Source organism: Podarcis melisellensis (genome assembly GCF_964234715.1).
Source record: "Podarcis melisellensis genome assembly, chromosome: 4".
NCBI lineage: Eukaryota > Metazoa > Chordata > Lepidosauria > Squamata > Lacertidae > Podarcis > Podarcis melisellensis.
In genome coordinates this window covers 85,511,767-85,526,371 of record NC_138531.1, presented here as the reverse complement: position 1 = coordinate 85,526,371, position 14,605 = coordinate 85,511,767, and the positions used below count along the sequence as shown (strand labels likewise).

General features: G+C 47.1%; 1 protein-coding gene across 1 annotated transcript in view; it reads right to left on the bottom strand.

The window, feature by feature from the left end:
• TRPC6 (transient receptor potential cation channel subfamily C member 6) overlaps window positions 1-13,214 on the bottom strand; it is a 75,536-nt gene extending 62,322 nt beyond the window's left edge. Inside the window, exon 1 of the mRNA XM_081909666.1 lies at window positions 12,401-13,214. Within this exon, the coding sequence (XP_081765792.1) occupies window positions 12,401-12,546 (146 nt within the window). The 5' untranslated portion in view covers window positions 12,547-13,214. The remainder of the gene's footprint in view (window positions 1-12,400) is intronic.
• Window positions 13,215-14,605: the final 1,391 nt, after the last annotated feature.

Sequence of the window (14,605 nt, the reverse complement as noted above, 5' to 3'; positions counted from 1 at the left end):
CCCAGACAACAAAACCTCCCTCTCGGCCTCGCTGATGTGGTCCAAAGGAAAGCAGAGCAACATGTTTGGCACCAGCTTGGCTGCAGGAGTTGCCAAAAGGAGGCATGCAGGCATCCAACCATCTTAGGGATTCTACGCCAGATTTGTCTAGGGTTTATTCCTGAGCTTTTTCTTCTCCTTAAGATATCTCACAAAGCAGCGGAGGTTTAGGGTCAGAGTTTTGCTTCTGCTAGATGGACTACCTTCCCAGGTTGACAGACCCCATCTGCTCATCACTTTCCTCTGTTAGATTTATGTTATGCCACTGTGCAGTTTTTGGAGTCACAAGACTCTGTTTACATTCCAGACTGCTGGAAGTCTCACGAGAGACGGATGTTGATGTTACTGGTTTCCTGTTTCTTTCTCCCAGTTGTTCACTGACTCTCTCAGAGAGCAGGTGTCTATTCTTTTCTGTCCTGCATAGATAGAAATAAACCTAGCGATGTAGCATATATTTCTCGCTCTTCTGCTGTTTGGGTACTCTGCGTAATGAGAGAACGTGCCTGAAGCTTCATTAAAGGCTTAGGTCATTAATCACCGTTGGAAGACAGCCTCGATGGATTCTGACGTACGTCGTGGGGGAGAGTCGTTTCAACTCGGTTGTACGGAATCTCCAAACCCTCTACACAGCATGTGCAGAAACCGCCTTCTTGACCACTGGATCCACCATTGGTCCCATCCGCTCAGTCCAAAACTGAGCTGAGCAAAGCTATACTAAAATATGGTTTATTGACATGAGAATTTAGCCTCTATATGCTGAAAACAAATCCCAACAGCAAATGAAAATTTATTTCTCGGAATGAAAGATTTCAGTATCTTTGACTGCAGCGACTGTAGCATTCATGGATCCCACCTTTTAGCATGGCTTATTTTGAATTAGCTGTAAGAATGGCAGAGTTAATGGGAAGCTTTTTTCCCCCAACAAATTTTATGTTGTGGCTGAACGTGATTGCAGAATGCACTCATCTGTGCTGTTACCATAAATTACAGCATCCATTCTATTTTTTTCTTTTCTTTTTGAAAGAAAACCAAAGCACCAAGATTAAAGCTGAGCCTCAGCATTAAACAGATGGCAAAGCTGCAAATGCTAACAGCTCTGATCACCTGCTGGAACGTGGGTGTGGCTGCAAACAACCTCCCTGACTCCAAACAGCTGATTAGGGTACATCACCATTTTTCTCTCTCATTATGGATGTGCAGATGTCTCTGGCAGCCCCTGGATAGCTCTATATGGCATCACAAATGGAGCCAATCTGCTCCATTTGCACCCCTGTCACTAGGGTAGCTTCATTTTCTTTCATAAAGTTTTTTGGAAGGGTGTGTTTTCTACGTGGGTTTGTTTGCTAAATCAGGCACAATGCCTTTGCTGTGTTTCCTAGCTTCACTGGATGTGAATTGCTGCAATGTGCCGCTCATTCAGCAATACGGTCTTCTAAAAAGCAGCCGGAGAAGGACTCACAGGAACCATTGGCTCATCTAGCAAAGCACTGTCTAATTCTGTACACAACATCGAATCACAGAACTATAGAGTTGGAAGAGACCACGAGGGGGTCTAATGCAACCCCCTGAGATGCAGGAATCTTTTGCCCAAGGTGGGGCTCAAACCACCATCACCCTGAGATTAAGAGTCTTATGCAGCGGCTCTCCGGGGTTCCAGACAGAAGGTATTTCCTGGTGATCTTGGGATGTGAACCTGGGAACTTCTGTGTACGAGGTCCTCCCCAACATTTAAGATTGGCACTTAAGATTTTAGAAAGGAAGATGCTTCTGTAAAGGTTGGTGACCACTAGAATGTGCACCTTCCTGTCCAGTTGTTTTTGGGGGCGAAGGTGCATAGCATATGTTCTCCCAATGGTCTATGGCCCTTCTCTTCTCTGGAACTGACTCTGTTCAATTCCACACAACGAATTTTTTTCAAGTGCCAAAGCAACACTTCATCCCTCCTGAAAAGGCAATCACATAACCTCTTGCCATGCAGCAATCTCTACAGAGCTCCTTTCCGCACATGGTGCTCTCCATAATCGTAAGCAGCCCTCTGTAATGTGGAGGCTGGCTACAGTATAACACTGCCCTGGATTTAAAGAACCAGTGGCGCAGTGGTCTAAACCACTGAGCCTCTTGGGCTTGCCGATCAGAAGGTCGGCGGTTCAAATCCCCGCGACGGGGTGAGCTCCCGTTGCTCGGTCCCAGCTCCTGCCAACCTAGCAGTACAAAAGCATGCCAAAAAGTGCAAGTAGATAAATAGGTACCGCTCCAGCGGGAAGATAAACGGCGTTTCTGTGAGCTGCTCTGGTTCACCAGAAGTGGCTTAGTCATGCTGGCCACATGACCCAGAAGCTGTACGCCGGCTCCCTCGGCCAATAAAGCGAGATGAGCGCCGCAACTGGACCTAATGGTCAGGGGTCCCTTTACCTTTACCTATGTAAGTATGCATGACATTGCAAGCGTAATCTAGGTTTCATGGTATCGCGCCGGAAAACTTAGCAAAAATGGCACATTTATTACAACTGGGACATTTGGCCCAACTCATTTGCTACCTATGCATCCTAGCTGTTATTCCTCTTCAGGGACTGTTCCATTTGTATGAATTTGAATTTCTCCACTTTCTAGTTTCATGCAGTATTAAAAAGTACCACCATTCACCAGGTTGCCATCAAGGGATTATATATGTTTGGCCTTAATAAAGCATAGAATTGCAGTCTGCAAACACAGGTAAAATTGTATGCTTGGTGGGCGTAATTAAATACAAAGGCCAGCTGGCTCTCTGGGCTCTTAAATAAAAAGGAATTTAATCTTAGTTTAACAAGATATAAAGGAAACACATTTGTATAAGAAAGCCTCGGGATTTACCCTCCTCTAATTACTACTTCACCCTCAAATCCTTTCATCCTCCCTCCCCAGTGCCTGGGGCACTGGAAGTATGTTTTGCAGGCAAACAGCACCCTGTTTATCATTCATTGCAGAATGAAGCTGCAGTGTAGAAGTGTCTGTAAAGGTGAATGTAGCCAGGAACTTACCGTATTTTTTGCTCTATAAGGCTCACTTTTTCCCTCCTAAAATGCAGGCTGTGCAGCTATCACAGAAGCCAGAATGCTGCTTTCACTACGCAGTGATCCCTCTTGCTGTTCTGGCTTCTGAGAGTCAGAATGTTTTTTTTCTTGTTTTCCTCCTTCCAAAACTAGGTGCGTCTTGTGGTCTGGTGCGTCTTATAGAGCGCAAAATATGGTAAGTTTGAAAATGGGAAAAGCTGCACTTGAATGGGGATTCCATCTTTGCGCATTTTGACAATCCTTGGATTGTGCAAACAGTGTTTGTGTGTGCTGTGTGGCAGCCAGAAACATTTTTGTCTTGCAGAACTGCAGGCTACTGTATATTTACTGGGACACATGTCTGTGACTTTCTGGTGTTAACTAGGGAAGTCTTAAGACAGCTTAATAGAAGTGCTAATGGTAAATAAATGTACAGGTGATAAAGTTTTTCCCTTGATCCCTCCAAAGGGTTGTGTAACTAAATAATTGTCCCATTAACAGGATTGGCAGCAACAGCAGCAGATATGTTCTATGCTTAAGTAATATTATTTTAGGGTCATTTGGTAGTCAAAATCCATCTAAATGAGGAGCTGGGCTTTGGGAAGGAGATGCAAGACTCTGGCAAGGTCCTCAAACCCTCCAACCTTTTCCCCAAAGCTGGGAATGTGCTAATTAGGCTTTGGGAAGAAGGAAAGAGAACTCTAGGACCCTGTCAGAGTCCTCACACATTCCTTCCCAAAGTCCAGTGCCTCGCTTCCCCAGCAGAGTGAGAGCTGGGGGCAGGGCCTCAGATGTTGCCGAGGGCCGCTAAAAAACACCTTGAGGGCCACATGTGGTCTGTAAGGAATGAGGCAACTTTTCAGTATGGCCAGTGAGTCTGGGGTGACTGGAGCTGGAGCCCAACCACAACTCTGCCTGAGACATGTGCACAAACTTATAAGCAGTTATTTTAGACTTAATAAGAAAACTATAATGGATTTATGTGGAAACATATGGTTATGTAGGAAGTCTGCAGAAGAGAGAAAATGTACATTTGTATGTCATGTGATAAATTGGGGTGGAGGAATGACCCAGTAATCTTTTACTTCTGATTAACTTGGTTGCTTTACACATTTAAAGTGCTAATCATTCGACACCCACAAACTTTTATTATTCCGACAACTTTGGTGAGAAGTCGTTAAGATTCTGCGTCTGAGAAATGATGAGCATTTGGGTCAAACCTAAATTTATTTTCATCTCACTCTGAAAATAATGTATTATTATTATTATTATTATTATTATTATTATTATTATTATTTATTTCAAAACAGGCATAATAATTTCACTAGATGTTAAAGGTATATTGCCTCTGAGAACCAGGCCCTAGGATGATCTCTTCCCTCTTGAAGCCTGTTCTCCCCAATTAGGAAAAAAGAAAGGATATGAAGTGAGGCAGGTCATTTTGACTCAGGTTTTCTCTAAGCAAGCACACAGCAACCTCCTGTTAGCAATAGACAATGATCAATGGCACTCACCTAGGGACTCTGGTAAAAAATGTGTTCTGTCAACTTTTGCTCAGTTTTACAATCTAAGAAGGTGTGTTACAAATCACAGTGATCTTGTGGCCCGAGAGTTGATAATGTTGAGTTCAAGTCACATCCTTGCGGTGAATTAATTTATTGGCTACTGAAGGCCATTTATTTCATAGCAGTTGCCTACAATTCCCAAACTGTGGGACATAAGTCTGATAGACAAGTGCCTACACCTTATTGTTTCCAGTAAGTGCAAAAAAAACAACCAACCCCAACCCTTTTTTATTCCTGCAGAATCATCTACCTGTGCCTATTTTATTTTATTTATTAGATTTATATACCACCCTCTGCTGCAATAATCTCAGGGTTGTGGGTTTGAGCCCCGCATTGGGCAGAAAATTCCTGCATTGCAGGGGGTTAGTCTAGAAGACTCTTGTGGTCCCTTCCACAAACTCACCAAAAACCAACAGGCTACTATTATAAGCGCTTATGCACCAACACTGGATGCCAATGAAGACATTAAAGAAAAATTTTACTCTCAGCTGGATACCGTCCTATCTGAGACGCCTAAGGAAGATAAAATTATCCTCCAGGGTGATTTTAATGCAAGAGTTGGGCAAGATTTCAATCTGTGGCCTGGGACTATTTGGAAAGAAGGAGTTGGCAACAGCAACCAGAACGGAATCTTACTTTTGACGATATGTGCAGCGCACAACCTTGTTATTACCAACACACTCTTTCGACAGAAAAATAAATTTAAAACTTCATGAAGGCATCCTTGGTCAAACCACTGTCACCTCTTCTTGTTGTTTAGTCGTGTCCAACTATTCGTGAACCCATGGACCAGAGCACGCCAGGCACTCCTGTCTTCCACTGCCTCCCGCAGATTGGTCAAATTCATGTCACCTCTTAGACTATGTTATTGTCCATGTTAAAGATCATCATGATCTTAGCAAATCGTCTCTTAACAATATCCGAAGTGACCCTTCCTGAATCCCAAAATGCTTTTCGGCCTTCTAGGGGGACAGTGGACATGATTTTCACCATGCAGCAGCTTCAAGAAAAATGCAGAGAGCAAAACCAATCCCTGTATATTGTGTTTATTGACCTGACTAAGGCTTTTGACGCTGTAATTCCCTGGGGACTGTCCTTCTGAAAATTGGCTGCCCAGATAAATTTGTAGACATCATTCAGCTCCTCCATAATAATATGATGCAACAATCACACACAACAATGGCTCTCAAAGTGAACCATTCACAGTGGGATCAGGTGTTAAACAGGGTTGTGTTATTGCCCCAACTCTATTCTATTTTCACTGCCATGATCCTACACTTTGTCGAAGGAAAACTCCTCACCAGAGTAGAAATCATATATCGAACAGATGGAAAGCTCTTCAGTCTGAGCAGGCTGAAAGCAAAGAGTAAGGTTACCGTAACTTCCGTCATAGAGCTTCAGTATGCTGATGGCAACGTAGTGCATGCACACTCAGAGGATGACCTCCAAACCATCCGAAATATCTTTGCAGAAGCTTACAAAAAGCTTGGCCTATCACTCAATATCCAAAAAACCAAAGTGCTGCACTAACAAGTACAAAATAACCCCTCTGCAACGCCACGAATCCAACTCAGTGGTGTAACATTGGAAAATGTTGATCACTTCTCCTACCTAGGCAGTTATCATTCCACAAGGGCCAACACTGATGCCAAAATCGAACATCGCCTGAGCTCTGCGAGTGCGGCTTTCTCCCGATTGAAGTGCAGAGTGTTTGAGGACCGGCACATTTGCAGGGAAACCAAAATGCTTGCTTACAACGCTATTGTACTACCAACGTTACTATATGCTTGTGAAACACGGACCACTTATAAATGCCATCTCCAACTCCTCGACTCCATCAATGGTGTCTCTGAAAAATTTTACACATCACTTGGGAAGACAGCAAACTAATATCAGTGTACTGGAGGAAGCAAAGATCACCAGTGCTGAAGCAATGATTCTTCAACATCAACTTTGTTGGACTGGTCATGTTGTGCGGATGCCTGATGATCGTTTTCCAAAGCAACTACTCTATTCCAAACTTAAAAATGGAAAGCATAATGCTGGTGGTCAACAAAAGAGGTTTAAAGACTGTCTCAAGGCAAATCTTTAAAAAATGTAGTATGAATACTGACAACTGGGAAACACTGGCCTGCGAGCACTCCAGTTGGAGAACAGCCTTTACCAAAGGTGTCGTGGGCTTTGAAGACACTCAAACTCAGGAATAAAGGGAGAAACATGCTAGGAGGAAGGCATGCTTGGCAAATCCACACCGTGATCAACTCTCGCCCGGAAACCTATGTCCCCACTGTGGAAGGGTGTGTGGATCCAGAATTGGCCTCCACAGTCACTTACGGACTCATTGTTAAAACCGTGTTTATGGAAGACAATCTTACTCAGCTACGAGTGATTGCCACAGAAGAAGAAAATCTATGATTCTGCTTTTATTGTTGGTGTCTTATTGTTAGTCGCACCAATTTTTTTGTGAAGAGTTTGTTTTCAAATTCGTCAAGTTTCTTTTATGCTAAGTACTGTATGTATGTATGACCATCTTGGCTGTCTCTTAGTGAAGACCCAGGTCATTGAGCCTGAGCTTCCACAGCCACCAGCCACCACAAACCACCATTGGCAGGCCTGGCAGCGGCAGATACATTCAGTGTTTATAATATTTCATCCTCTTGCTAATTATGCTGTTTTAAATGTGCATTTTGTATTTGACTTCCTTTAGCCATGTTTTCTTTTGAAATGCTTAAGTTAAAAAAAAACTTAGCCATTTGTATTCTGTACTTGACCTCCTTTGCAAAGTTTTATTTTGAAATCTTCAAGATAATATTTTAGTTTCCTGTTACCTATGTTGTTTTGAATGTATACTTCATATTTGACTTTATTCAGAAATGTTTTATTGAATTTTTTTTATGTAGCCTGCAACCTGTCCCACCCCTTAAAAATATAAAGTAGTATAGAAATGAAATGAATACTAGTGATAATAATATGTAGACTTATAGCCACTGAACTCCTTAATCTTAATCCTTTCCTATTACTGCTGCCTCCTACCAACAGTCCTATTCTGTGCCAGGCTGTGTTAATAGGTTTTGGCAAGTTTAAGTGGTATAAATCAGAGGAGGTGGATAGCAAAATGACTCATGTTAAGTAGTTAAGATACAAAGGGAAAGCATTAGCGAGGAAGAAACTATGCCTCTTACAGCCATCACTGAATGTTTCAGATTCTTGTCATGTTACATAGTGTAATCAGTTCTTATTCTGCACGGAGGAATGACTGTACCTCTCAAATGCATGAACAAGTTAAAGTTGTCACCATCAAATCAGGAAACAGAAAAACAGGAAGCACAGCATGTAAAGTTCATGTAATTTCTCAGAAACTCTATTCTTTTAAACATCTGTATACATTTCTATGCATTATTTTGAATGTATATATTCTGGATTTAAAAAAAAATAGGTAACCAAACACAAATGCACCATTTAAGATAGCTTCATTAATTTATTTCTAATTTGGCTACACTGAAATGTGCTTTCAGATTTCCTCATCCAGAGGCAAAATTGATGAAATCTGATTTTCCTGGCTAACCCAGAATGTACCAGGTTTGGCAGCTCAGGAGGCGTGGAAAAGTGAGGTGCTGTGCTCGGTTTGTTTCACACAAAAAATTGTGAGAAGATGTGACCTAAATCCCAAACTAAGTGTCAACATTTCCAAGGAATTTTGCATATTGAGCTGCAGTCTGCAACAGCTTGATGTCAGCAGTCTTTAACCTCTGCAGAGATTATTCTGTTTGGAAATACCAGTGTATATGTCTTGCTAACTAGAGTGTTGTTAGGATGGATAGCCAACTAAAATCATCACACTAGGGTGAGGGAATATGCCATGTAGATTAGCAAAATAAAATTACTGTTGCAGATGGCAGTGGTTCGTGGCCAACTTTCCCTTATATTCACAAGGCATGCACAACTGGTTGTGACCCATTCATGCGTGGCATAGACTCCTGATGTTAGCCCCTACTCCTATGGGGGGAAAGAGTTGACATGTTGGTTGGGAAGGGAGCAAAAACATCTGTCACATAACTGGATTATGCTTCAGGGGATGTTAATAATGGTCTGCTGAAATGAGAACTCTCTGGCAAGGACCTACACAGATATTCCATGCCAGAGAGCGCTCATCTCTCCTTCTCAGCAGACCCTTATTAACATTCCCTGAAGCGTAATTCACTTACCTGACAGATGCTTTTGGTTCCCTTCTCTTCCCCACCCCCATTCCCCCAAAAATACACATTTCTGCTCCATTTACACACACACACAACGCCTTCCTACACATATGTCGAGTCCAAGACAGACTAGCGTTACGCAGCAACTTGAAAAGAGATGCCTCTTTTTTTCCCTTTTACATCTATCATTTCCTTTTTCCTCTCCACTTCCTGCACTGGGCTGTAGGCAGGAGATAGTATTACTCATTGCATCTGGCGAGAATTTGTCAGTTCTTCAAATCTTTTTCAAGTGTACTGCAGTAGAGTGGGAGGCCAAAGACTCAGGTTGGCTGTGCCTAAAAGTGCCTCTCAAGAATACAGTACAGTGGTACCTCGGGTTACATACACTTCAGGTTACATACGCTTCAGGTTACATACGCTTCAGGTTACAGACTCCACTAACCCAGAAATAGTACCTCGGGTTAAGTACCTCAGGATGAGAACAGAAATCGTGCTCCAGCGGCGCAGCAGCAGCGGGAGGCCCCATTAGCTAAAGTGGTGCTTCAGGTTAAGAACAGTTTCAGGTTAAGTACACACCTCCGGAACGAATTAAGTACTTAACCTGAGGTACCACTGTACTGTATTCTTGAGAGTAAAGTTCTCAGTAAAGGTACTTCTGGGCACCCTCCCTTTCTTTTCCACCTTCCTGGTGGTGCTCCCCCCCCCCCGCCACAACACACTTTTTTTTTCCTTTGGAAGAAACCACTGAGTGTCAACTTGGGGGGGGGAGAGGTCTCTGCATCATTACCAGCAGAAATAATGGGGTGGGAGGAGGGAAAGCAGATAGTTTGAGGTTTCAGAGAGGCATCTGGGTGACCACAATGCCAGCTGAGAGATCTCTTTTCCAGCTTCCCTTGGCCAAAGTGCAGGCTTCCCCCAGGTCACCACGAAGCAGCGATGGTCTCTTCTCTCACCACCCCTCTGTGAGCCATTAATTCTTCATACTGCTGGCAAAAAAGCAACCCAATCACACACTCCTGGTGCCTTGCAGCCTTCCCAGTGGCGTAGCGTGGGGGTGCGGGGGGGCCGGCCGCACCGGGCGCAACTTCTGGGGGGGCGTGCTCGCACTCGCAGCTCTCTGCCCCTACCTGGCTCACTCACTCTCTCTCACTGCAGGGGGTCCAAATTACTGGTACTTGCCTTGCCCCGGGTGCTGACAACCCACGCTACACCACTGAGCCTTCCTCCAGCATGCAGCAGGTAGATCAACTCACAGCTTTGCATCCTGTTCCCTTAGTTTGTACTCGCAATCATTTGTGGACATTAGGAGTCTCGCTCCATGTGAAAATGCACGAGGAGAGAGGAAAAATCTGTCCCACCCCCACACACCCTCCTTTATTTGTAACTGCCCTAGTTAGAAGGAAACTGTTATTCATTTCATTCCACTGGAATCTTTTCTAGCCTACAAAGGACCTCAAGATGTTTAACGCTAGTACAGTGGTACCTCGGGTTAAGAACTTAATTCGTTCTGGAGGTCTGTTCTTAACCTGAAACTGTTCTTAATCTAAGGCACCACTTTAGCTAATGGGGTCTCCCGCTGCCGCTGCCCAATTTCTGTTCTCATCCTGAAGCAAAGTTCTTAATCTGAGGTACTATTTCTGGGTTAGTGGAGTCTGTAACCTGAAGCATCTGTAACCTGAAGCACCTGTAACCCAAAGTACCACTGTAATGGAAATGCACCATAGGATCTCTAGAGTAGCTACACACTCCCTCTGACAGCAGCCCCTGACAAACATCCTGCCATAGTATAGGAGTTCCCTACACTCACCTTATTCCCCCTCTTCCAAACACACCTGTAGCTGTAACAAAAAGCTCACGGTCAGTCCTGTGTAAGAACTGTCGCCTTCTTTATGCACCCTGCCTTGTTCAGAGCAGGGATGGGGGAACCCGTGGCTCTCCAGATGTTTCTGCACCAGAAATCTCACCCTCCCTGACCATGGCACATGCTGGCAGAGCCTGGTGGGAGTTGGAGCCTGCCAACACCTAGAGGACCCTACAGGCTTCCTCATCACAAGAGAGAAAGCACCTGCATCCCTGTGTGTCACCTCCCTCCTTCAACATACACTTTGCATACATTCTCTTCCTCACATTCCACTTCCCACACAAATACGCTGCTCACTTACAGCCCTCGCCAAAATACTCCCCGCAGACACACATCCCTAAACCTGGGCAGGAAGGCTCAAATGGTTGCCAACCTCGATGGAAGCAGCAGCAGCGCTCAGAACCTCAAATCTTAATGTGTTAAAGAAGAGCTGTGGGAGAGTGCATGCTTTGCATGGGAAAGCTCCCCGTCATCTCTGCGCAGGGCTGGGAAATCCTGGACAACTGCTGCCAGCCAGTGTAGGCAATACTGAGTCAGGTGGAACCCATGATCAGATGCAGGATAAGGCAGCTTCCTCTGCTTGTAAATAGGCACTACAGTACATAAATGTGTTGGTGTAAGTTTTCCCTTTGCCTGTTCATTCAACCGGGCTGGGAAGCAGCCAGCAGCTACCAGTTCTGGGGTGCCAGGCAGGCAGGAGCCCTTCCCGTGCCACATCCAGCCCACAGGGGCCTCCATTCCTATGTATGGGGTGCCCCAAATTCTCCTCTGCTAGTGGACAACAGGTTGGCTGCCTCTGCCCCTTGGGCATGGCATCGGCTACCTTCTACAGCCCATCATTCCCTCAGTTCTCACGCCTAGAGAGCTGGGCAGCGAGCAGCCCACATCTTTAATTCTTAGCTGTAGCTAATGCCACCCTCAATCTCACACACCACCCTGTGATGGAAAGAGGGGCTGCCCCCCCCCCAATCAACATCAATACAAATCTGACGTTCTGCACCCACCCCAACAAAAATCCTGGCTACACCCATGGGGATGCCTCTCTGGAAGAGGAAAAACACAGAGACTCCATTGCGCGAGAGAAACCACCAGCGCCAGCCACCTATTCCCTATCTTTCCTCCACGGGTGCCGATTTGAATTAAATATTGAGGGCGGGGGCGCCCCAGGTAAGCCCCGCCCTGCAAGGTCACATGACATGGAACACCATTCGAATGGCAATAGTCATCAACTGGGGGGGGGGCTCAGATATTTTATTGCGGGGGACGAAGGGGGCCTCGCCCCCTAGAAGTTGGCTCCTAGGCTTCTTTCAAACCCCACGGCGGAAAGGCTCCCTAGATAAGGATCGCCCCCCCCCCCAGGCCTCCCACGTCTTCCCGCGCTTTTCTCCTTTCCCAGCGGGGGAGGCTGGAAGCCACAGGTGCAGCTCCGTGAGGGGAAAAGCTCCGCGCGCCAAGAGGAGCTCCCTGAAGGAAGCTCTCTGGATCCGGGAAGCGAGTCAGCCCGACCTCATAGCAGCCCCGCTACTGTTTCACACGACCCGCTTTGAACTCTTGTGTTTCGAAAATGAGAGAGAGAGAGAGCGCAGCTGGCTTCTCTCTGCCCCATTCCCACACCGTCGTCGTCGTGAGGGAGAGAGACGCGCCTGACTTCCCACCCCTCTCCAAAAAGCGGCGCCCACCCCCTCGCTTTGGCGGGAAAAAGCCACTCACGCGGGGTAGTAAGCGTAGGGCGCCGTGCAGTTCTCCTCACACGCCTCCGAGTCCATCAGCAGGTAGTCGCGGCTGTCGTTCCTCCGCGCCCCGCTCGCCGCCGGAGAGCAGCTCGGCCCGAAGGGCGGCTGGCCAATTTGGCTCATGGCGCTGCTGCTGCTGCTGCTTCACCCCGCTCTTGGTTGGGGTCGTCGTCCCTGAGAAAGCCCCTCGTTTCCTTCTCCTCGAATTATTATTTAAAGGATGACACCCCCCCCAAAAAAAAAAAACCTGCCACACACAAAGGGGGAGAGAGTGGGGCGCTCCTCGCACTCGGGGCTGTTGCCTTTCCTTCAGAAATAAGGAGAAAAAGTGGCCCCGGGGTTCCTGCCGAGGAGACTCGCCTGCTTGGCGCGCCCGCCGCTCGCAGCTACGGGCAGCGCGGTGTCCCCATGGCGAAGGAGGAGCCGGGGTCGGCGGAGCTCCAGCGGAGGCAGCGAAGCCCCGAGCAGCCCTTCGCCTTCGCTTTGCTGCCGGGGTCGCTCGCTGCAGTCCATGAAGGTAGCGGTGGCGGCGGCAGCAAGCGAGCAGCCCCTCAGACTCCGACTGAGGCGAGCAGAGAGAGGAGTTACTATGTCAACCAGCGAGATCCGCCGCCGCCGCCGCCGCCACCCCTCCGAAAGTCGTCACTGCCCGAAGCCTTTGCCAAAAAAAGGAGGGGGCTTTAAAAGTTTGCGCGGCTCCCGCTGTCGAGGAAGAAAGAAGGGGAAAAGGGGTGGAGGAGAGAGAGAGAGAGAGAGGAAATCACACGGCGCAGGAGGAAAAGTTCTGGCGCGCCCGGCCGAGATGCGAGGCGCACCATCCTCCGAAGCCACACCCCTCGGTTCCGCCCGCCCCCTCGGAGCCGTCGACGTTCCCTGGCTTTCCCCTTTGTAGTAGCGCAGGCACGTCCAACAGGTAGATCGTGATCTACCGCTAGATCACAGGACGTCTGTGGTAGATCACTGGTAGATCACCGGCTCCCCCCATAGAAGCTCAACAACTTTGGCTCGCCTAAAAAATAGCTCATCATTTTCTCCCTGCACCCCCACAAAACAGGGCTTTCCTCCTCCCTAAAAAAAGAGCCCAACAACTCTTTAGCCTGAAACCCCCAAAACGGCTTTCGTTCCTAAAAAAAGCTCAAGAACCCCCCCCCCCAAAAGAGGGTAGATCGCTGCCAGTTTTTAACTCTGTGAGTAGATCGCAGTCACTTGGGAGTTGGCCACCCCTGTAGTAGCGCATCATAAGGAAGCATCCTGTTTACAAGCTGCCTCCCAAGGGAGCAGCTCTTCCGGAGGGTCTCCTCCTCCTCATGCGTGCGATCCTATGCAAAGGCATCGAGGCGGCGCAAGAGCTAGGATAGTCCCGCTTCTGGTTTAGACTCACCACCTCTCTCCATCGCCAAACATCGTGGAAAGGTGTAGCTCCGTCGGTAGAGCAGGAGGCAATTAATCTCGGGGTCCTTGGTTCACGCCACACGTTGGGCAAAGAGATTCCTGTGCTACAGGACTAGATCAGTGGTTCCCAACCTTTTTTTTTTTTGCCATGCCCCACCTAAGCATCTCTAAAATCCTGGTGGCTTCCCCCCCCCCCCAGTGGCGTAGCGTGGGCTGTCAGCACCCAGGGCAAGGCAAGTAATTTGCGCCCCCTAACCCGTGGATTTGCACCCCCTAACCCTAACCCCCAGATGTTGCGCCCGGTGCGGCTGGCCCCCCTGCACCCCCACGCTACGCCACTGTTCCCCACCACCCCCAATATAATTCTTATTATTCAAAAAATGAACTACTCACATGGAGGAAATGTCATTCACTGTTAATAACTCATTCTCGAGTTGCCTCCCTTAAAAATCAAATTGCCTCCCTGTAGGGTGTGTGCCCCATGTTGGAAACCACGGGACTAGATGATCCTTAAAGTTCCTTCCAAGTTCCAACACTATGATTCTATAATAGGTAAAAGTAAAGGTACACGGAAAACTCTGGGGTTGCGGCACTCATCTCGCTCTATGGGCCAAGGGAGCCGATGCTTGTCCACAGACAGCTTCCGGGTCATGTGGCCAGCATGACTAAGCCGCTTCTGGCGAACCAGAGCAGTGCATGGAAATGCCGGTTACCTTCCCGCTGGAGCGGTACCTATTTATCTACGTGCACTAGTGTGCTTTTGAACAGCTAGGTGGGCAGGAGCTGGGAC